This window comes from Phodopus roborovskii, unplaced genomic scaffold (genome assembly GCF_943737965.1).
Source record: "Phodopus roborovskii unplaced genomic scaffold, PHOROB, whole genome shotgun sequence".
Lineage (NCBI taxonomy): Eukaryota > Metazoa > Chordata > Mammalia > Rodentia > Cricetidae > Phodopus > Phodopus roborovskii.
In genome coordinates, this window is record NW_026126447.1 from 34,618,784 (window position 1) to 34,641,259 (window position 22,476).

Consider the following 22,476-nt stretch of genomic DNA (forward strand, 5'->3'; position numbering starts at 1 on the left):
ACAGGGCAGGGGCATCTTCTAAGGATGTTTTGGTGAAGCTTTGTTTTTCAGGGGCCAGGAAAAATAGCTACTAGTAATGGTTCCTCCTATCTATGAACTTTGCTTTTCTTGAATTAACTTATTGCCAATGAAACTGGCCATTCAAAAGACTTTCAGGAAGTCCATCAGTTCTAGACAGCTCTCTCCCTCTTTCTCCTCCACAAGCGTCAGTCCCAATGGAAAAGTAACTTTCAATAGTGCTCAAAATTGCCGGCATCCATTTTTGAACTGTAAGGAATCATGCAAGGAATAAAAATTAGAAATGTAGAAACCTCAATGTAAAATTTCCAAAATCCCATTGTGTTTGTACTATTTCTCATGGACTGTATAGAAAACATGGAGAAGCAAACACATAAGAAAAGTAAAATCTGTAATCTAATAACCCACAGTCACCATTATCATTTTGCTACACTTCAGTTCTGATCCATGTGAGTGACTCCTTGCATCCAAGACTTGCTTATATTGTCAAATACTACATAACTCTTTGCTCTCTTCTTTTAGTAAATCCTCTGGGCCACTACAATGCACTTGAAAATAGCTCACAGTTTGCTTTTAGTGATCATTATATTGACTTAAGCACTTCTTAAATTAAAAGATATCGAAAAGCACAAACTAAAAATATTACCTGAAAAAAATCACACTTTTCAAAGGTTGATATGGATAACTGTGGAAGAAAAACACCTTGTATTCACGCATGTGCGCGCGTGCGCGCACACACACACACGCACACGCACATACACACACGCACATACACACACACGCACATACACACACACGCACATACACCAGTGCTGCATTTGCTTGACCCCACAAAGCCACCTAATGGAACATGCTCCACTGGCTCAACAGATTTTGAGATGCAAAATAAGCTTAAATATAGACACGCATTTGTTTGCTAACCAATGAGGGCAGACAATAACCAAGCCTGTCTTCCACATACCCATCAGAAATTAAAGCTAAGCTTCAAATATCAGAATTGTGACTGGCACCTGAAATTTATTATTAATGCAGTGACTTGGTTTTGTTAAACATATTAATGGTTTATGGTCTGGACTTTGTATGCTTTTTTTTAAAACATTGATAGCTTAATTTCACTACACATTAAAACTCCAGGATTTTGTTTGCATTCATTTTTCCAAGCTTATTTCTAAGTTTCTACAAAGCAAACCAGCCAGAAGTTTTTGAAAGTTAGTATTGTAATACCTGAGTATTATTCCATAATGTGTACCAGTCAGCCTGTTTGTCTTAGCTTTCACCATTATGGGATTTAAATTCCAAAGAAGGTACACAGGCACATAATGAACTAGTCTTCTGCATAAATTAATTTTTCACATTCTTACTACATCAAAGCAGGACTTTTTTTTTTCTCTTCTCCAAGCATGTAGTAAAATTCAGTCAGACACATGAAGGGAAGTTAATTTTAGTAACTCAGCTGAAAAGACTATGAGAGAAGCAGGTGACCTCCATCTGTCATCACATCCCCGCTTACAGGAAAACTAGTGGGGAGAAGTGTTCTGTGGGAAGGTCCTGCTTTTCTTTTGCTGTCAATTACAAGATGTCTCCAGAGGTATATTTTTGATACCGAGGGAACTATTATGTAGATCTTAACCAAGATGAATAATACAATAAATAGCTCTGTAAACCTCACAGTAGCCTTTAAAGTGGCTACATGTAGTGACTACATCCATCCACACGTGCATACATATAAATCTAACCTTTTTTTCCCTACAAATGATAATACTTCTTTACAAAAAAAAAAAAAAAAAGGATGTACCCTATATCACATTTTCTTTTCAATGAGTAGGGGAACAGCAACTTTAAAATTAAACACAAAGTAACCAGGCCAACCCTACCACCATTTTCAGTAGAAAATGCAACTCACATCAGAACACAGATGTGGTTCCTATGAGGCCTCGCTGCGGCTTCCCCTGTCCATCGTGGTGGTCATAAGCCACTCCAAATGGAGGCAAGATATGGCATTAAATAACAGTAAAAAGTCTTCATTTTTAACTTTGTTTTGATACTTGATTTTAAAAAAACTATCACATTTTATGACCAAATTTAAATTAGTGTTTTATTTTAAAAAGGCACAGTAGTATGGTTTGTGAAGTACGTCCCCTTCCCAGGCTTGACTTATTCCTTCAGAGTCTGCATCTACTACTTATCCCTCAGGACTTCTCCCAGAGCAATCCTGCCCATTTTATGTTACTAAAGAGCCCATTACTCTTGTGAGACTCCTAAAAGCAGGAATATGTCTCCAACTCGTTTACTGGCTTTTGGGACCCTACTCTTCATACTGGGTTGCCTTGTCCAGCCTTAATACATGCAGAAGTACTTAGTCTTACTGCAACTTAATAATGCATGTTTGTTAATACTCATAGGAAACCTGCCCTTTCATGGGTAGAGATGGAGGAGGAAGAAATTGGGGGGGTGGGAACAGTAAATTTATACATAAAAAATCATAAATTTATGTTGGCATTTAGAATTAGAAGCTTTTGAAGGGCACACATAAGAGTCAAAATAGCAAATATTGCACCTACCTTGTGAGGTAACAGCAGTATATAGTGTTTGTGGTATTAAATGTTTTTCTAATACCATTCATTGCTTCTTTGCAATTTTAGCTAATATTACATTCCCCTTTAAGTTCCACAAAGGAAGGAAGGGCCATGCCTCATGCATTGTCATGTATCTCTTAGTCCCCAGTCTACAGTTCCCAGCACAACACTTAATTTCAGGCACTCACATTTGAATGAAAGGGTCTTGATTGTTCAAATTATTTGTCTGTTCAAACAACTTTTATAGCCTATTGTTGTACAAATACTACACCAAGCAACTTAAACCTGCTGAGAGATGCCAAGTTAGACATGTGTGCACAGAAACAGTCAAAATAAAACCAATTGAAGGATGAAAGGAATCTGCAAATTCCCTTTGTAGAAAAACCTCCAGATCTCCCTTTGTTTTCTACCTAAAAGTCTACTCTAGTTCAAATACTAAACCTCTTCTATAACCTTAACCACTGTTCACATTGACAAAAACTATGGCAGCAAAAACATATTGCTCTTCAAGTGTATACCACATCGAAGACTTCAAAAATACTGCCTCTAATGGTTAGTGCAAGTTATTAATATGCTATTTTTATTGATGCTGTTTTGAAGATGAGGCAAATGAGTACCAGATAAATCAAATACCTTGTCCCTAGTGGAAACCAAGACTTCACACCCTGATGGCTAAGACTGTGGAGCCAAGTCTTTCTCTGTTGGTCTTGTGATCACATGCCAGTTCATCTTGTGGTCAACTAAGCATTTTGCTATGGACCTCAACTATATGCTCTTTCAGTGTGTATTAATACTTAGTTTTTATTTGTCTGTATCTTATATTTACATATTTGTGTCCCTACCTCTATCCCACACATCAGAGTTTCTGATGGTATGGCAGAGACTCTCAACCCTCCAGTAAAGAGGCACTATTTTCAGAGCATCTGTACTCTGTTAGAAAGTTATTCTCACGATAACAGCCTTAATGTCTACAAACCACCTAATACTATAGGACAGAAAGCTAAAGCTATACAATCCGCCCCATCCCCAAGAGAAGTACAGTTAGCTGTCTTCTCTGTGGTCACAACACTATTTTCTTGAAGATTTTTGGTCTTAAAAAGTCTGACCTCTTGAGTCAAGAACAATACCATTTCAGATCATTTTAAAATTTCAAAGCTCTTCTTCATTCTCCTAGTTTTAGTCAGTAGTCTTTCTAAACAAAGATCCCAGTTTTGCAGGGGACACAGAAACATTCACATATGACCAGCCACACTGAGCAGAGCCTCCATGTGATATACCCAGGCCCTCTTAACAATTAAAATTATCTTTGTTTAATCTTTTTAATCTTCAGGAAATAGTGCAAAGGGAAAAGATCAATTAATATACAGATACATTTAGATTACCACCTAGAAGTGACCTAACATCTGGAAAAGGATTGTAGGATTGTAAATAGCTATTATAAATGATATATGGATAAGGTTGTGATGACAAAAAAAATATGTAAAATACAAAATGCTCTGTTCCTTCCAAAGTACAAGCTTACCAAGGAATTAGAATTGTAAATTGTAGATCTTTTAAGGTAAAAGGGTTCTCTGTAAATATTTATCTTATATGTGTTTCTGCTTTCACGGCCTTATTGATCAAATCCACAGGGATGGTTACAGCATTCAAGATGCGGACACAGTAAGGGCAGAAAAGGGTAGGGGACAGTGGGAGGAGTCGGGTGACGAAAAGAGAGAGAGCTAAATTAGAACCTTCCATTATCACATTCTAGAGTTTGGTCTAACTGCTGGAGTGTTTGGTGCGCTCTCATGAGCTAAACCACAAAGCACACACTTGACAAAAGACAGTGAAGCCGCCATTTCTAACACTCTCCATTGATACAGCCCAAACTACCTGAGATCGATCTTCAGAACCCAACCATAGAAAGTCAAGCGACTAAATCCCCCAGTTGGTTTTATTTTTACACATATTCATCTACTGAGCTAGTTTGTTTTTTTTTTTTTTTTTTCCAAAACCACAGTTGTCTGACTTCACTGCTTTGTTTTGAATTGGGAGACCAGCTCAGTATGTAGCCAGTCTGCCCACAACTTGCCATCCTTTTGTGTCAGCCTCCCGGATGTTAGTGTTATAGATACGCATCGCCATGTCCAGATCGTCTGGCCAGTTTTCAATCTTAACATCTAGGAATTTCATATTTTATTTTTGCTGTTTTTCCTTAGAAGTTCCAGCTCAGTATCCAAAACTAAAAATAAAAAAAAGAATCTTAAGCATATGCTACACTATTTTTTTTTTAATCCTTTAACTAGACCTGCAAAATGGTTATGGTTGGATCATTACTGCCCAAAATACTTAAGACAAGTATCAGAGAAAGAAGCAATCCCAGGCTGATGCCAACTCCCATTTTCCCAGTGCTAACCCCATTCTCCCAGCCACTACCCAGTGCCATGGCTGAATAGCTGTGCTAATCACTGCATTGTTATCACCTTCAGCAGCACCACCACCCCCCAGTAATTCTGATAATGAAAGCCTAGTCTGTGCACAGAGCTCTGGACCCCCTCAGTAGAGAGTTCTTTTTTGGTAAACATTAACTGCTGACTCGCGACTCGTGTGATTGTCAGTTCTCCTCTATCAGCCACCCAAATCACACGGCTTTATTCACAAACTTATCATATCCATTAAAATATTCTGCAGTTTTGGAAAATAAAGCACCCATAGTATTCTCTTTATCTGCTAACATCTGCATTTCCCATCGGTTTTATTTTCTTCTTAAGGCATGTCCTTGGGCTAGAGAGAGAGCTCAGTGGGTAAAGTGCTCGCCTACATATACTTATGAACCTGAGTTTGGTCCTCAGTGCCCAGGTAAAAAGCCAGGCATGTCTCTGTATGCCTCTGTAACTCCAATACAGATGGTGGAGGCAGGTGGAACCCAGGGGCTCGGTGCCCAGATAATTTAGTTAAAACTGTGAACTCCAGGTTAAATGAAGAGATCCTGTCTCAGAAAATGAGGCAGAAAAGTGACTGAAGAAAACATGCCGATGTCAACTTCTGGTCTCCACATGCACAAACAAGACAAGCACACACAGAGAGACACACAGAAACGCGAGAGCACACAAGAACACACTCGCATGCACAGATACACCACACACGGATTTAAGACAAATTCCCTCCCACACGTTATTGTCTACCTCATTAAATGATGCACTACATATAGTTAACATGATCTAAATGTGGGACCCCCCCATGTCAGATGGCTCATGGGTCTCTCGTTTCCTAGGGACTGTTCAAATCTCAGTTCCAAGAACCCAAAAATCTCAAGAAATCAATACTCCTACTCCAGATTATATAAATATTGTACATCTGTGCATTTTGCTCTGAAACATACCCAGAGGTTTTCATATAGAGTCTCAAAAGAATTATTTAATGCCCATTTTTATGTATAAAATCTCCCAAAATATCTGTATAAAATGCTTTGTCACTTACTAACCATCGTCCCGTTTTGTTTTGTTTATCTTTTTTTCTCTCACACCAGTCTTTTAAAGCATTTGTTTAATTACTCTATTTGGTTGTAATTTATTTTCTACCTCACCAAACTCCCAAGTTCCAATGACAGGGAAACCATGATCTTGCTGTAATGGTAACAGCCTAGACCCCTCTCCACTCCAGCCCACTTGTTACCATCAGCTAGGGAAGTCATTGTCCTCCAGGATCTATTAATTACTCTATAAATGTCTGAACTAATGGGTAAATAGTGTAATAAAATTGTTTTGCCTGTTTATCCCTATTGTATTATTTGTAAATGTGTGTAGACATCACCTTTCTTGGACTTAACAGTGGATGATAGCACATGTTCCTAAGGAAGGGCTGGTATAAACTTGGTTCTATTTGAGGAAGTGTGAACTGCACAAGTAGCTCATCCCTAATTCCTTTCTTTAAAACTTAGCAACCCCATGGTCCCAGATGTACACACTTTAGTTAGCCCCAATTGTTTTCTTGCCACAAATGACCAAATAATTACCCACTCAGGAAACAAAATAATATAGTCCTCAGAATCTAAATTTTGAATTCACACATACTTCACTATCAATCTCAAAATTTTTTGCATATTAGCTAGGCATGACTGAGCAAGTTGTAGAAATTCTTTGAATATTCGTCCTGTGTTAATTGGTTTACTGTTATTGTGGCAAACATAACAGTAGGAATTCAACATAGGGCTGGAGAGATGGCTCAGTGGTTAAAAGCACTGATTGCTCTTCCAGAAGACCCAAGTTCAATTTCCAGCACCCACATGGCAGCTCATAATTGTCTCTAAATCTAGTTCAAGGGATCTGACACCCTCATACAGACATGCATGAAGGCAAATCACACATTCCATGAAATAAAAATATAAGTTTTTTTAAAAAAAATATCCAATTTAAAAGGAAGAAAAGTGTATTTGGAGTCACAGTTCCTTGGCCCTGTATTCTAGGCCTATGGTGGCATAATATATCATGTCAAAAATGTGTATGTAATAGAGGAGACACATTCACTTTATGGTGACCAGAGAACAAAGAGTTATACAGGAAAGAGTTCAAGTCTCCATGTTTCCTTTAAGAGCATACTTCCAAGAACCTAAATTCCTTCCATGTGACTCCCATTTCCTAGATGCCCCACCATTTCTTGGCAGTGTTGAAGGCTGGAAACCATGGCTGAAACACACAGGTGGTCTGCCCAATAAATATCATGCTTATTACTTACACAAGGCACATAGTAAATGGGAAGTAAATAGCAGTGACAGAGGTCCTTACTGGTGTGAGTGATAATGGTGATGGTGGTGATGCTGTTGACTATGAAAATAATGATAACTGCACACTGAACTCCAGGAAAAAAAAGACCATGTTTAACTTATCTTGAGCATCCTCAGTATCTACTGCATGATACATCATACCAATAAATATTTGTACATCATATTTGTTAAACTGATGGTCCATGGGGTCTGGAGAGATGGCTCAGAGGTTAAAAACACTGGCTGCCTCTTCCAGAGGTCCTGAGTTCAATTCCCAGCAATCAAATGGTGGCTCACAACCATCTGTAATAAGATCTGATGCCCTCTTCTGGCACACAGGTGTAGATGCAGAGCACTCATACGTAAAATATAAATAAGTAAAATTTTAAAAGATTGAGGGCCTACTACCAAGTACAAGATATTAAGAGCTGAACAAAGATAGAAAAAAACTGGGGGTGGGGGAGTGTCATGAGCTAGAATGAGCAGGAAAGGTCATGTCCAGGGGGAAGACATATAAAGGATGGGATTTACATCAATGCATGTATCCTATGCCAGAAGAGTAATAACATCTTTGTTTGGTAGAAAGGAGAAGTATCAAGGTGTAACATAGATACCATGTTCAGTACCATGCCTAGAAGCTAATCACAAAGGCAACAAACTAAACTTTATGCTTTTGAAGTGTTGCAGCAAATCTTTGTAGTTAAGTGTTTCTTGTAGACCAGCCACACAGCGTGTGATGATAAGGATACAAGCTTTACAGGAAAGCAAATCTAGATTTGGATTCTTGTTTTACTGCTTGAATAACTGTATTATCTTGGAAAAGGCCCTTTAAACTTTGGCTTCCTCTTCTGTAAAATATGTCTCTCCCTGCCTGTCCCACAAGCTGAGGGGAAGGTGGGGTGAAGGGAGGGAGGCGTATGTTGCCTCTCCTGGCACACAGCAGGTGTTCAGTGAACACAAAGACCCTGGTAGTGTCAAGGGTGTGCTGCATTCTTTTGTCTGTGTGGAGTCAACTTGTATCGTTTTGGTAGCATTTGTTTTAGGCAAGGATCTTGACCTTGTTGAGCCTAGGAGCAACTGTGCTTTTGAAAAATGGAAATAATGCAGAAAAGAGCTGTGAGTTATGTAACACCACATGACTATCTCTTCCAAATGAAGGAATGCAGGTTTTCAAGCTGAGCATTTGATTGGGTGGAATGCTCTAGTGGGAAATAGGAAACTAACCCTTCTCTCTACTAACCACCTGCTGCACAAACTGTCATGCAAATACTGCCTCATGCTTTATGCGGAACGTTTATAAACCCCTGTGACTTTGTTCTTCGCTTGGATTTTCTTCCGTAGTCAATGAATCAGTGTCAAGTGTATTTGTCTATAAACCAGCCAAATATTTTCTTTAAATACTTGTGCTTTCATTGAACACACAGCTACTGTGTAATCACGTCTTTTTTTTTTTTGTTTTGTTTTGTTTTGTTTTGTTTAGAAAAAAAAAAAAAAAGACCCTTTCCCTTCCCCAGTCCCTTAGTGATCGCTAGTTCCATGTAAGCATGCCTTTTACATAAGCCCCAAATAAAAGGAAGCATTTCATCTCCTACAGGTTCTTCCAGGGGACCCAGCCCTCTAACTATGGGGGCCCAGGACACCCTCCCAGTTGCAGCAGCATTCACAGAAACTGTCAACGCCTACTTCAAAGGAGCAGACCCAAGCAAGTAAGCCTGAGATAAGGGCCTGGTGCTCTTGAAGCCCTGTCCTATGGAGTTGTGGGGGCGGGGTGGGGTGGGGTGGACATTAAACATAAACTATCTTACCTTCTGAGAAAGAGCTCCGTGGAGAAGTGGATCAGATCCATAAATTCCACTAATTCTCTGAAATTTTATTACATTTTCTTTTCTCTGTTAAGACACTCTCACAATGCAGCCCTGGCCGTCTGCAGCTGACTATGTAGAGCAGGTTGACTTGAACTCACAGAGATCCGACTGACTCTACCTCCCACATGATGGCTTTAAAGACACAAACCACATCTTATGGGTACCTTTCTTTTTCACAGAGAGATAGGCAGTCTTCAACACTCAGTAACAAAGGGAATCCAAACCATGTTAATCCACCCTGCACACCAGACACCCGCACCACACTACTGCCAAGTGTATAGCTGGTTTAAATCTAGGCCTGCATTCTATCAATAAACAAAAGGAAACCTAAGTGATGGATAGACTGCTCTTAGTTCTTTATTCACTCATAAGAACAGGGCTTAGAAAACCTTAGTCTAGCACGAGAGAAATGGGAAGTACCGGGTGTGCTTATGTATTACGGATCCTACTAAGCAGTAAGAACTGAACATAATTGGAGCGACACACTTTAGGTGGGAATTCACATGACAAAGTGTGAGTCCTCTTTCCCCTTCAGAAACACTGTTTCTAAAAGTCTTCCTCTACTAATACTATTCTGAAGAACCAATAGAATTAGTAACTCCAGCCCCAAAGCATCCTACCCAGTCACCGGGTCTTTATTCTTGCTGGCTGTCATGGCTCTTTCAACAAGAACTAGGATTTATTCTAGGTCCATAATAATATATTGAAACAAACACTATAGCCTGGGGTTGATCCAGAGAGGTGAGACATGAAGGAAAGAGAGAAGGTGGGAGAAAGTGGAGAGAGGCTCATATGGAACACATAAACACTGTCCGCTTAAGCTGAAAAACACTACAAACATGTTAGTCCTGTAGACTTGTTAGAACAAAGAATATGTACACCTGCCTGCTATGTGAGTGAGAAGAATCACTCAGCACTGGCCGATCAGTTCCTTAAACACTGAGCTGATAAGAACTGAGAAAAACAGAAGCATATTTACTTAAAAAAATTAATAGGAATGTGGCGAGAACACGTACACTGTGGTGGGAAATCGCGGGAGACTCACACAGCCATCCTCTTCTCTTTGCTCCCTAGCGGGCTTTCGTTCATTCACTCACTAGTATATTTAGAGATGTAATTGGTCTCCCCAGCTTCCTCTGAAGTCCATCCTGGTCATGGCACTGATTCCCATGCTCCAAACTCTCATCTGTTTACAGGAGAGACACTCCCCAGGGTTCTGTGAGGTTCTGGGTGCTCTGTGCTCTATTGGTGGAGGACTTCCAGCCACACCCCTCATCTAACAGGGTTTACTCCCGCCTCCCTTGTCTACCCTCCTACCTCTTCAATACTCTCCACTTAAGCCTGTAGCCATTTCCCTTCTGTTCCCCATCCCACCTCCCACAGCCCCTCTCCTTCTCTTTAGTGAAGCTTTCATCCATGTATCTGAGCAATTTGTCCCCTCACTTCCGTTCTTCAACAAATTCACCAACAGAACTTCTCACTCAGCCTGCAGAAAGTAGCACCCCTCCCCCTCCAACCTCGCCACCCTTCCTACCTCACTTCCTCTTCAGCTGTCCTCTCCAACACCTCACACATACTTTTTATGTCTACTCTCCCCGTCCACTGGAATGGAGGCTCTAACAGCTGGATTTTGGCTCTTTTCTCCATTGTTGCATCTTTAGCACCAAAACAAGGCTCAAGGTGCTCAATCTAAGTTCTACAGAATGGTTACTCTGAACAGACCATTGAACTAGACAGGAGGCACACAGGTGAAGACAACTAGGATGGGAACTAATACTTGTGTAACGAGTAAGGTTTTTCCTGCCGACCTGGTCCCACAGCCGCGCCACCCCAAATATCACACAGAGACTCTGTATTTGATATAATGCTTTTGGCCAGTTATTTGTTTCTTATTGGCTAGCTCTGTCTTAAGTATGAACCCATTTCCATTAATCTAAGTATTTCCACGTGGTCTCATCTTACCAGGGAGTGGGGCCGGCGTCTGGTCACCCCAGTCTCTCCATGCTGATTCCTCCTTACTACTTCCTCGAATCCTTCTTGTCTCCTAGTCCCACTTATTTTGCTTTCCTATTGGCCAACAGTGCTTTATTCATTAACCAGTATGAGAAACAGAATGACATCTCCCATCAGACTCCCTCATCTAAGTTCTACAGAATGGTTACTCTGAACTGACCATTGAACTAGACAGGAGGCACACAGGTGGAGACATCTAAGATGGGAACTAAAACTTGCATGTGGAAGTAATCCAATGTCTTATAGAAAAGGTGCAAATACAATGTTATGTTTTGACATACAATTTTCTAAAAAAATAAAAATAATAAATAAAATAAAATCTGTCCATATATCCAACCTAGAAAAGGGTGAAGTAAGGAGGTGGAATGATGATGACAGTAAAGAAGGCTTCAGAAAGGGTCATTTGAACTGAGTGGTGTGGTGGGGGAGGGAAGATTGTTCATGGTCTATAAGCCTCAGGAGGTTGACTAAATAAGCAACTCAAGCTCCTGCACACGGAGCATGCTCATGAAAAAGCTCTGTGCTCAGTGTCAACAGAATGGTACAGTCACATGGGAGCGATGCCCTCCCCGTGCCCTCCCCTAATTCAAAGTCCACTAGGAACTAACTGGCTTCATATTCTGTAGCCCAGAACTGGAGAATTCATTGCTACCTGTGACAAGAGGGAAAGCCCAATGTGTAAGTCAGATGCCACTTGATTGGAAATTTCTTCATTCTTTGTAAATGCTTCATTTGTGAGGATTTACATGGCCCCAGGCTTTATTCAAAAATCGATTTCTAATTCTGTTTCACTTTAAGCTTTGTTAATCTGGATTCAAATCACACATTGACATTCACATCAAATTCTGGTAGGAACAATCATTCAGGTCAAAAATATTTTCCTAAAGAAAGAAAACCGTGTCAAACAGACACGGAACTCAGTAATCTAAAAATACAATAATTTCAAATTTTCATTTAGAGAGTATGGAGATTAAGCGAACTCCTTACACTGTCTCTTCTGCGCCCTCTACTGACAAAACTTTACCTGATGCTGTAAGCAAAGAGAATTTTTTTTTTTTTTTTTTAATTCAAAGTCTCCCAGGTAAAATAGAGTGGGTTGGAATTGAAAGCTTATAAATTGAGTTTGTGCCGAAGTTGATGCTGTGAACCTGCATTCTGTTTGGACCCATTCCTGAAACAACTTTGAAAAAGAACGAAGTTGGGGACTAGTAGGATGGCTCACAGCAGTAAAGGCACCTTTGCCAAATCTGATCATCTGAGCTCTATCTCCCAGAAAACCGTGTGGTGAAAGAACACAACCAACTCCGCAAGTTGGCTTCTGCCCTCCATGCATGCTCCATAGTAAGAGCACTCAAGGGCGGGCACACGCACGCGCACGCACACACACACACACACACACACTTATCAATTAATTAAATCTTTTTTTAAAGACCTTAAGATTCTTAGACATTCTTCAAAGCCAAGTTAAAGCAGGATCTCACAACTCACCAAATAGTTGAAGACAGATTCTGCGCAGCGTTAGTGAGGGTGTGGAAATGCTGAGATACTCACGAGCCCACACTGCTGTATTTTCCATTGTAGAAAGAAGAAAGGAAAGAGAGGTAAGGAAGGAGGGAAAGAAAGAAGAATGAAACACACAGACAGGGGGCAAGACAAAGAAAGAAAAACGGGAAGTCGGGCTATTTCATTAAAAGTTAAAGGCATCCCCAGCACAGGACCTGGCGATCCCTCATACCTAGCAAGAAAAGTTAGAGCCACACCCACTCAAAGACGACCACACCTTTGTAACAGGTGAAGATTGGGAGGAACTCTAATATTCTTTGATGGGTGAATTGACTTATTATTTTTAAAATAGGATATCCATTCAGCAAAAGAAAAACTAATTAACTACTGATGCACAGTGTTTCGTGGATAAATCTGAAAATAATGCCTCTAGGGAACAAAGTCTCACCGCATCCCCAACCACATATCTATTATATTATATTATAAAAAGTGCAAAACAATGAAGAGCGATGAAAGCACATAGCAGGACCCTAGGATCGAGGACTGTAAAACTGGGCCAAAGGGATTTCAGAGGGACAGGAAGACATGGAAGACAATGGAAACATGGATCCTGGTTATATATTGATTTTTATATCATTGAAATGTATGAAATTTTGTATTATAAGTATCTACACTTTATCATCTTCCTACCTCTATGAAGCCTTTTAAAATGATTATTCTTCCTTCTGAACTATCATCTTACCATGTGTTAATTTCTATGGCTAATTTAATTGTGACAAAATAGGCAAAATAATGGACTAAAGAACTAATAAAGTAGGGGAGAACTTCGCCTGGGAGTACATAAAAGAAACTGACCACACTACGTTTTCAGGCCAGTTTTTTTCTTTTTGACTTTTTAGTAGACAGGTATATGTCCTTTCCAAAACATTCAAAATGGTAAGTTCAAACTTCTAGTTCTTAAAATTTCCCATTACAGAAACATATTTTACATTTCCTTACAACTACGGCTCTTTTTAAAAAATCAGTTCTCTAATTCTCAGGTAAGCTAGAAATGACTTGGTGGTTGGGAGTATAATTGTAACTGCTTGTCCTTTACTCTGGGTATTTCGCATTGTCATTCAAACCCACCACTGCTTTGCATCCCAGGATACTGATCCTGTCTCTGAACTTTCCTCTCATGTGTTTGGTATTCCAGATGCATTGTCAAGATTACAGGAGAAATGGTACTGTCCTTCCCCGCTGGCATCACCAGACACTTTGCCAACAACCCATCCCCAGCTGCTCTGACTTTTCGGGTGATAAATTCCAGCAGGTTAGAGCATGTCCTGCCGAACCCCCAACTTCTCTGCTGGTAAATATGATTTCTGCATACAGTCTTAAAGAGATGATTGCCTTGGCACCCTGTCTCTGCAGATATGCATGTAGATTTGACACCCAGACTCCGGGCCCGTGTGTTTGCTATCAAGTTTTCTATCTGTGGTGCTGTGTAAATGCCTAGCTGTGTATGCATTTGTGTGTTCTAATTCACAGCTTCTAAAGGAGTTAAAGAGGCATTTAAGGAAACTCCATATCGCTGACAATGTATAGCTCCTGTTTCACTTCTTACTAATAAATAGTTGTTAAGAACAGTAGGCAATGAGCCCAATAATAGAAAACCTTCTTGTTGTATGAACACCCTTTTAAATGAAATAATATTGGAATTGTGGGCTATTCTTCCATGTAAATTTGAAAACCTTTCCTGTGAAACATATGATTTTACTATAATGGTCCTTTTTATGGGTATCACACCAGGGAAGATAATGTGAATTAGTTTCTGTATGTGCACACCGTCTCATTTCAAACCTGAAACAATGCCTTTATTAGGCATGTGCACGTGTGTACTGGTTTGTGGTGGAGGTGAGAAAAGGAATCATTCTTGACAGCTTCCTTTCCATCATAAAGTATGGATAGGAAGATTCTCTCTAGAAGTCTCTCTGAAAAGTACCCACACTCTTCCTTTTCAGCATCTTTCCTTGAGTTAGTACCAACATCATGTCCCTGGACTGTGGCAATAACAAGTGCTTCCTTCCCTGATTCCAATCTGGTCCTGCTCCAATACTTTTTACAGCCAATGACCTTTATGAGATTGCTCTTTGCTCACAGCTGATCAGTGGCATTGCATGACAAATGCCCCAGAATTTCAACTTGCTGCAATTGGCTTTGAGCATCTACCAAAATCTGTGTGTATGTTCTCCTTATTAGTCCTTCCTTATCAAAAATGAGTGATGTCCTGCCCCACACCATGGCATGGTACATTGACTTCCCCTTGTTCTACTACTATCCACCCCTTCTTCCTATGACACCCACTTCCTCTCAGCTCCTCTGTCTCCCCGTCCATCCCCTGCCATCTTCAGCCCCACCAACCATCCCCTTGCCATTCTCCTGGAAGGCCCCCATCCTTTTCACTAAAAACGTCCAATCTATCTGTTTATGTGTCATCCTGTCCGCATGAGATAGCATTATCCAGCACCATGGAACCCAGCTGGTCCTTCATCATGGATGAAGAAGCAGCTGCAGTGTAGATCAGGCAAGTGGTCATTAAATAGGCTGCTGAGCACCAGCTGTCAGGAATGCTAAGGTTTTTAGAGAGTCAAGACTGTATCCTACTGTAAGTAACTGTGACTATCACTGTAAACTCCAAGACTGTCTTTATGTGAATCCAGGTTTTTATTTAGATGCTCTTAGACAAAATCCTTGAACTTTTAACCCTGTTGCCTCAGCCTACTCAAAGTTGGGATTACCAGTGTGCACCTCCAAGTCTTTTAACTGGTTAAATCCTGAAAATTACTATGTTATGTCAGTTCAAAGGGAAATCAATTTATTTCCCCTTAATTGCATTGGCTGATTAGACAGAACTGAGATAGTATAGGGAGAACTATTGAGTATGGATAAGGAGGTAGTTATCACTTCAAAGGTCCCAGTGGTCATTCTACTGAGTTAATAGACAGGAGCTCACAGGAATGTTTGGCTGCAGAGCAGAGCCTCCTTGTGGATACTGGGTGGCTTATGGGACACCACACCAAACTGCACTGTGCTAAAACCACCCTGGGGATGCTCTCGTGTTCTGGTTGTCATAGGCAATAGAGAAATCAGAGACCGTCTGCTGAGACACTTCTTGTGCACATGAGGTGTCAATGAGACGCTGTTCAATCACTGATTTTCTTTCTATCTTAATAGTGATAATACACAAAATGATGCCAATACCAAGGAATTCTGGGTAAACATGCCAAATTTGATGACTCACCTAAAGAAAGTCTCTGAACAAAAACCCCAGGCTACATATTATAATGTGGACATGCTCAAGTATCAGGTAAGCCTATTGTATGGTCAGGGTACTCTTGTTTCACATTACAAATTTACATTCTGAAGTGCCTACTGTTGCATAAAAGTAACATTTCTTTTAATATTATGGAAGTGCTGTGATTATGAAAAATTGAAGCCTTAAAGAATCGTGTGGGAACTAGTGAGAAGAATATTCATCATACACCCATAAATACAAAGTGAGGTGTTTCATTTTTAAATTATAGAAACACGCATGCACTTAATTAAGATTATAAGGGTTGGGGCTGGAAAAATATATCAGAGGTTAAAAGCTGCTGAAAGCACTTATTGCTCTTGGAGAAGACATGGCTTCAGTTCCCAGCCCCACATTGTGATTGCAACTCCATGGTGGCCCATGACTCCAGTGCAAAGGCCATCTTCTCACCTCTGCTGGCTCCTGCATACACGAGGTGTACACAAATCCACACAGGCACACACATACACATACAAATAATAAATAAATCTATTTTTAAATATCACTGGTTGGTAGTAAGTTAGGTCAGCATAATCACAGTAAGAGCACAAGTGTTCTAATACTTTTAAGTGGTTGGGTATAAATAACCAGTATTTTTTTTTCTAGTGTGATAGCCTCATGAAATAGTTCTAAAGAAACTTTTGCTAAGAAATAATTCAATGATTACGCTAATGAAAATTTTTTGTTGGTTTTTATTTATTTTTAATAATTTACTTTTTTATATTCCAATCCCAGTTCCCCCTCCCTCCTCTCCTCCCGACCCCTCCCCAACTTCCCCTCACACACACCTCCCATCTGCTCCTTGGAGAGCCAATCACAGCCTCTGGTTCGGTTTTATATTAACAGTTGAGACTTATACCTTCTCTTTCCCGTCCTTTGGCAAGGTGTCTGCCCAGGGCATTCAGTCGACACCTCTGAACTTGGCAGTGAACTGGCGGTGTGAACCTGCGAGCACTGACCTGCGCATAGATTATAAGTACAACACGGATGCCATGACCACCGCAGTGGCCCTTAACAATGTGCAGTTCCTGGTCCCCATAGATGGAGGAGTGACCAAGCTCCAGGCCGTGCTTCCTCCAGCAGTCTGGTAAAACAGCTTCTCGTCCCCTCTCTGCTCCATAAAAGGGCTCCTTCTTGTTAAAGTTCTGCAGACTTTATAGTGCCAGAGTTTACTGTGGGAAGAGACCTCAGCAAGCCTGCCAGGGGAGCAGGGAAATCAATTTTTCTACTAGTAACAGCAAAATAAAGAATACTTCTTTAAAATTAATGTGAGCTAGCCAGTGACTACAATGGAAATCGCCTAAACTAGGTGATTAACAAATACTTTGCATCTATTTTCTGTGTAGATGTGCTCTAAACACTGTGTTGCCCTCTGTTTATCTCACATTGCTGTGGCTGGTCAGAATAAGGAAAAGGGAGAACATTTATTCGTGTAGGGGACATATGTAGTTACTGAGAGCTAACCTTTTTGAGACCCACTTTATTTTAATTCACATCATCTGGAAATGTGACATCTTTACAGAAATCCTCGGTATGTGAAAAAGCCCTTTGTTTTACTTTTAGGAATGCTGAACAGCAAAGAATATTGTGGAAAATTCCTGATATCTCCCAGAAGTCAGAAAACGGAGGTAATGTAATCACAGGCTTAAATCTGAGATAACTTACAGGTGTTGCCAACTATGACCCCGAATCCATGTAGCCCTAGAAACAAGCAGAACTGTTTTTAGTTATTAACCTCCATAAAAGCAAGTGGCTTTCAGTGGACCTTCCTCTTTGGTGTCCCACCAAGACCTCACCGTATATAGTTTAGACGGTGGCAGAGAAGAACCCTTCAGGAGGCATGTGTCCATCCAGTGCCAGAGCCCATGTAGATATCTTTTTTTTCCTCTGATGTCAATCACCAGTTGAGAAGGATGTAGCCCTCCTTGGGGCATGTGCAAATTTTAAAGTACCACGCTCTTGACATATTTCTTTTTTTTTTTTTTTTTTTTTGTTTTGTTTTTTGTTTTGTTTTGCTTTGCTTTGTTTTATTTTGTTTTGGTATGGTTTGGGTTTTTTTTTTTTTTTTGGTATTGTTTTGTTTGTTTTTTCCGACACAAGGTTTCCCTGTATTGCTTTGAAGCCTGTCCTGGGACACACTCTGTTGACCAGGCTGGCCTCAAACTCACAAAGATTTGCCTGCTTCTGCCTCCCTAGTGCTGGGATTAAAAGCGTGCCCCACCAACGCCCTGCATCTCCTGACATATTTAAACAAGTTACACATAGTACTCAAGGATGCTTTTACTCACCATCATTTTGTAGCTGAAGAATGTACTGCTCTCTAGGCTGCCCAATTTTGCACAGTTAATCTCAAAAGCAATTTCAAACTTATCTGCAAAGTGACACTAGGAACTGCTATCTTGCAATGATGCTCTTCTTTTAAAGGTGTAGGATCTTTACTGGCAAGATTTCAGTTATCTGACGGCCCAAGCAAACCCTCCCCATTGGTTGTGCAGTTCACAAGTGAAGGAAGCACACTGTCTGGCTGTGACATTGAGCTTGTTGGAGCAGGGTACCGGTTTTCACTCATCAAGAAGAGGTTTGCTGCAGGTAAATGGGTAGCTTTGGTTTCATTGGCAGAAATAACGTTGCTACCCCTCCTCAAGCAGGAACCAAGTATGGTTTCTCATCCTCTGCTCTCTCATTCCTATCCCCATGTCCCATTAGAAAACAAACCCATATTTGAATAAAGTACAGATGAACTGGCAACCCAAATGGGAAGACTCTGGCTGCATATGCTGGGTCTGTTTATTTCAGACTGAGCCATCATCCCCATAAGGTTGATCTATATATTGAAGCCAGTGGGATAAGTCCTGCTGCTGCATTGCTGAAGAAGACTGACACTCTTGGGTTTGACTTTCTCTCCTACCTGAAAACATGTTTTTAGGGTTTTTTTGGGTTTTTTGTTGTTGTTGTTGTTGTTTTTAAGCGGGAGAAAGCATAAAAATGTGTGACATGCCAAAGGCATTGGGGGCATTAGATTCCTTGGAAGATGTTTGTTCAACAACTGTACTTCCTGAATTTTAGAATTGTCGGGCTAAGCTGAGATCTAGGAAGATCTGCTGTTGGACTTTAAAAGCAACCTTTAACCTATCTGTGGCCAGATGGCTCATCAGATCAAAGGCACTGGCCACACAAATCGGCAACGTGGATTAAGTCCCAAAAATCCACTTACAAGTAAAAGGAAAGAACTAATTTAGAACACAGTTGTCCTCTGACCTCCACACACATACACACTCACACACACATCATGTATATACATGCAATGATATTTAAAAAAAAATAGGAATATGTGTAGTTTTGAGCTGGTGAGGTGAATCAATGGATGGAGGTACTTGCCACCAAGCCTGATAACCTGAACTAGACTCCTTAGAACCAGATGATGGAAGAAGAGAACAGCTCCTACAAGTTGTCTCTAACTCCCATACATCTGCCAAGGTGAGTATATACTCACATATATACTGTCGCTCAATGAAAGAAAGAATACGAGAGACGTGGGGTGAAATTAAAACATCTAGTCTACAGATACACACTGTTTGCCCAGGAATTGAGCATGGCACAAATAATAGAATTTTGATGGAGAGCCAGGCCTCCCTGATAATACAGTGATTGCCCATGTCAGTGGCTTGCTGGGGTAAACCCAGAGTCTTCCACACATGATACAACCATATTACCACTGCCCCCCCTTCCTCTGTCTCTGAGTCCTGGTTTTTTACACCTGCTATTCTGATGTAATTATTAATTTTACTCCTTTCCCTCTCAAATGAACTAAGTCAGAAATAAATATGAACAGCTTCCCATACTCAGAGACAAATCCCAGATCCACCTGGGCAGGATCCAGCATGTTCATCAAACTGTCTACAAAAGCAGCAATGGTGACCCTTGATGTGCAGAACTAAGAAACCTGAAAACTTCTTCATAGGAGTACAGCACCCCAAACATGCAGTGTTCGGTTCTGAGGGGCAGGGCAGGAGGAATAGACTAGATCATCATACCATTGAGCCTACCGATAACATTTTGATTTGTGATTTTGCTTTGCAGGAAAATACTTGGCAGATAACTAATAAAATCTCATGCAAGGATTTGGAAGATCCATGACCTGGAGAACTGTTGTATGAGAGATGGGTTCTAATCTGGTTTGATGAAACCACTATCTATACTTGGTGTTGTTCTACCTACTGGAGGGTCCTGGCTTTCAGTAGTGATTTCCCACACACAGTACTATGATGATCAGTTCTACAGTATTTACTTCTAGGTGTAATATTGTTAATGGTTTTAAAATGTAATTATTGTATTTGTAAACTGTACCTTCATTCCAGTAAGGCACTTAGACACTTGAGTTTTAGTATTTTCCATTCCTGAAACGGATGTAATTTAAATTGTGGTATGTAAATTTAATAGTAGTACTGTTGAATGGCACAATGCTTACAGAGATAGAGTGCATTTTGTCAATATATAAAATTTAAATATAATGTTGATAGTTATTATAAAGGGGGTTGCCACACATCAAGAACCTTAAATGGAACCAGAAGAAAAAAAAATTTACTTTTCTTCACTCCTTACTATGTTTTCCTCTAGTGCTAAAGAAAACTTCTAGCTTCAGGTTAGTGGGTTAAATCCAGAAACTATTTCAGAAAAAAAAAAAAAGATTCTAAAGTTACAGCATATTCAAAGAGAAGCATTAATTACCACTTTTTAAAAAGCTTTTTTTTCAAACTGCAAATTTCATAAAAATGCAAACTGTGTAAACAGGGCCTCTTATTTTTATAACTTGTGTAAAAAGGGAAAAGCAATTCATATTTAAAGTTTAAGTATATTAAATTATATCCAAGAGTGCAGAGGATGTTGAAATTTTACCTGACCCCAATTCCCTTCTTTGCAGTTTAGCAAATGTGGAGATTGTTAAACCATCAGATCAAAGCCAACATAATTCTTAAAGTTTGAAGATTTTCTGTAGCCGAACTGGTTTATACTTTTTGCACAATTGCTCAGAGCAGAGGGACCTTTCTCAACCAGCAGCCAGGAGTACCCTGTTTCCTCTTTACTTACAAGAATCCAAACACTGAGAGTAAGGACCTTAGAGGGAAAAGAAAAAAAAAATAGTTCAAATAGTTCCCTATTTTGATTCAAAAGGAGAATTTTAAACTTATCATTTACATTTACGTCTCTGGGGAAGGCAGAAATACGCTTTATAAATGAAATTCTATTTACCTTGTTGTCCTATGAATATTTTTGAATGATTTTAAGATTCATCATATAAAAGTATGAATCTTTGCCGTTCTTGGGGAATGGAAAGCAGAGTCATGGCAGTGGCATTGCAACTCAATAAATCCCACAGTTCTGGGGTGGGGAGCAGGGTGGCCCCACAGGATGGAAATTGGAGCATTGTCCTGTGAGGTCTAAAGATGAAGTCTTCCAGTAAGTCACAAGTTATTTTCAACAGAAAACAATTCCTGTTCGAGGCTATCCCATTAAATAACTGCAATTGACTTGAGGGTGTGTAGCATTCGATGCTGACTTTCGTTCTGAATTCACTCAAACTTGACACAGATCTGAATTCAGCTCCTTTCAATTCTAGAATCAGACTAAATTTTTAAGTCTTGCTTCAACAATGAGATTGTTGGTAGCCTTGCACATTAATCTGTGTTCTCTTCAATCAATGCTTGCTACCAAACGAATGTCCAAGATGATCCACCTGGGAATAATTCCTACTGTTTAAAACAGACTCTTGCCCAGTTCCCCAAAGCAGCCTGGCTTTGAAGGGCTTTTTCTTTTTCTTTCTTCATTCTTCCTTTTTCTTTTCTTTTTTTTTTTTTAACAACAAACTAATTTGTTCATAATAAGTTTGGTTTTGAAACCAAAATAGAGAAATAAAATGTAAAACAAATCTCATGGAACATGGGGAAATGAAAACTTAAGCCAATGGAGAATAAGAAGCAGGAAGATGAAACTTATCTAAAATGTGATTATACAATGTTTTTAAGTAGTCAATCCATGGAGAAATACTGAAAATTAATACAAAAGCATATTAAAATGTGTAAATATTACTGTTTCTCACGTCTTCTCTTTATCTTATTTTATATAGCTTTAGAATGAATTGGTCCTTACATTCATGGTGTTTCTTTCCAAAGAAGAATTTTATTGATATTGTAAAAATGTAATTAAAGATAGAGATTAGAACAGTCTCTAACATTATTCAAATGTTTCCAGGAATCAAAATCAAAACTATGAAGAAATCCTGTTGTTCCTTAATTGACTTTTGTGAGATGGAATGGCAGTTAGTGATCTCAAAATTAAAACTTGAGTAATGAGAGCTTCAGTGGAGAAATGGGTAGTGCCTTCCGGTTCAGAAACTGGTCAAATAGCATATGCCCATACCGGGGA

At 39.8% G+C, this 22,476-nt stretch overlaps 1 protein-coding gene across 10 annotated transcripts in view; it reads left to right on the top strand.

The window, feature by feature from the left end:
• The window catches only part of Sgip1 (SH3GL interacting endocytic adaptor 1), a 191,803-nt gene extending 171,622 nt beyond the window's left edge, over positions 1–20,181 (top strand). For all 10 annotated transcript variants that reach the window (XM_051188253.1, XM_051188254.1, XM_051188251.1 and 7 more), the window contains 7 exons: positions 8,933–9,044; positions 13,915–14,070; positions 15,936–16,068; positions 16,938–17,140; positions 17,617–17,681; positions 18,478–18,642; positions 20,134–20,181. In XM_051188253.1, coding sequence (XP_051044210.1) covers positions 8,933–9,044; positions 13,915–14,070; positions 15,936–16,068; positions 16,938–17,140; positions 17,617–17,681; positions 18,478–18,642; positions 20,134–20,156 — 857 coding nt within the window. In that variant the 3' untranslated portion in view covers positions 20,157–20,181. The remainder of the gene's footprint in view (positions 1–8,932; positions 9,045–13,914; positions 14,071–15,935; positions 16,069–16,937; positions 17,141–17,616; positions 17,682–18,477; positions 18,643–20,133) is intronic.
• Positions 20,182–22,476: the final 2,295 nt, after the last annotated feature.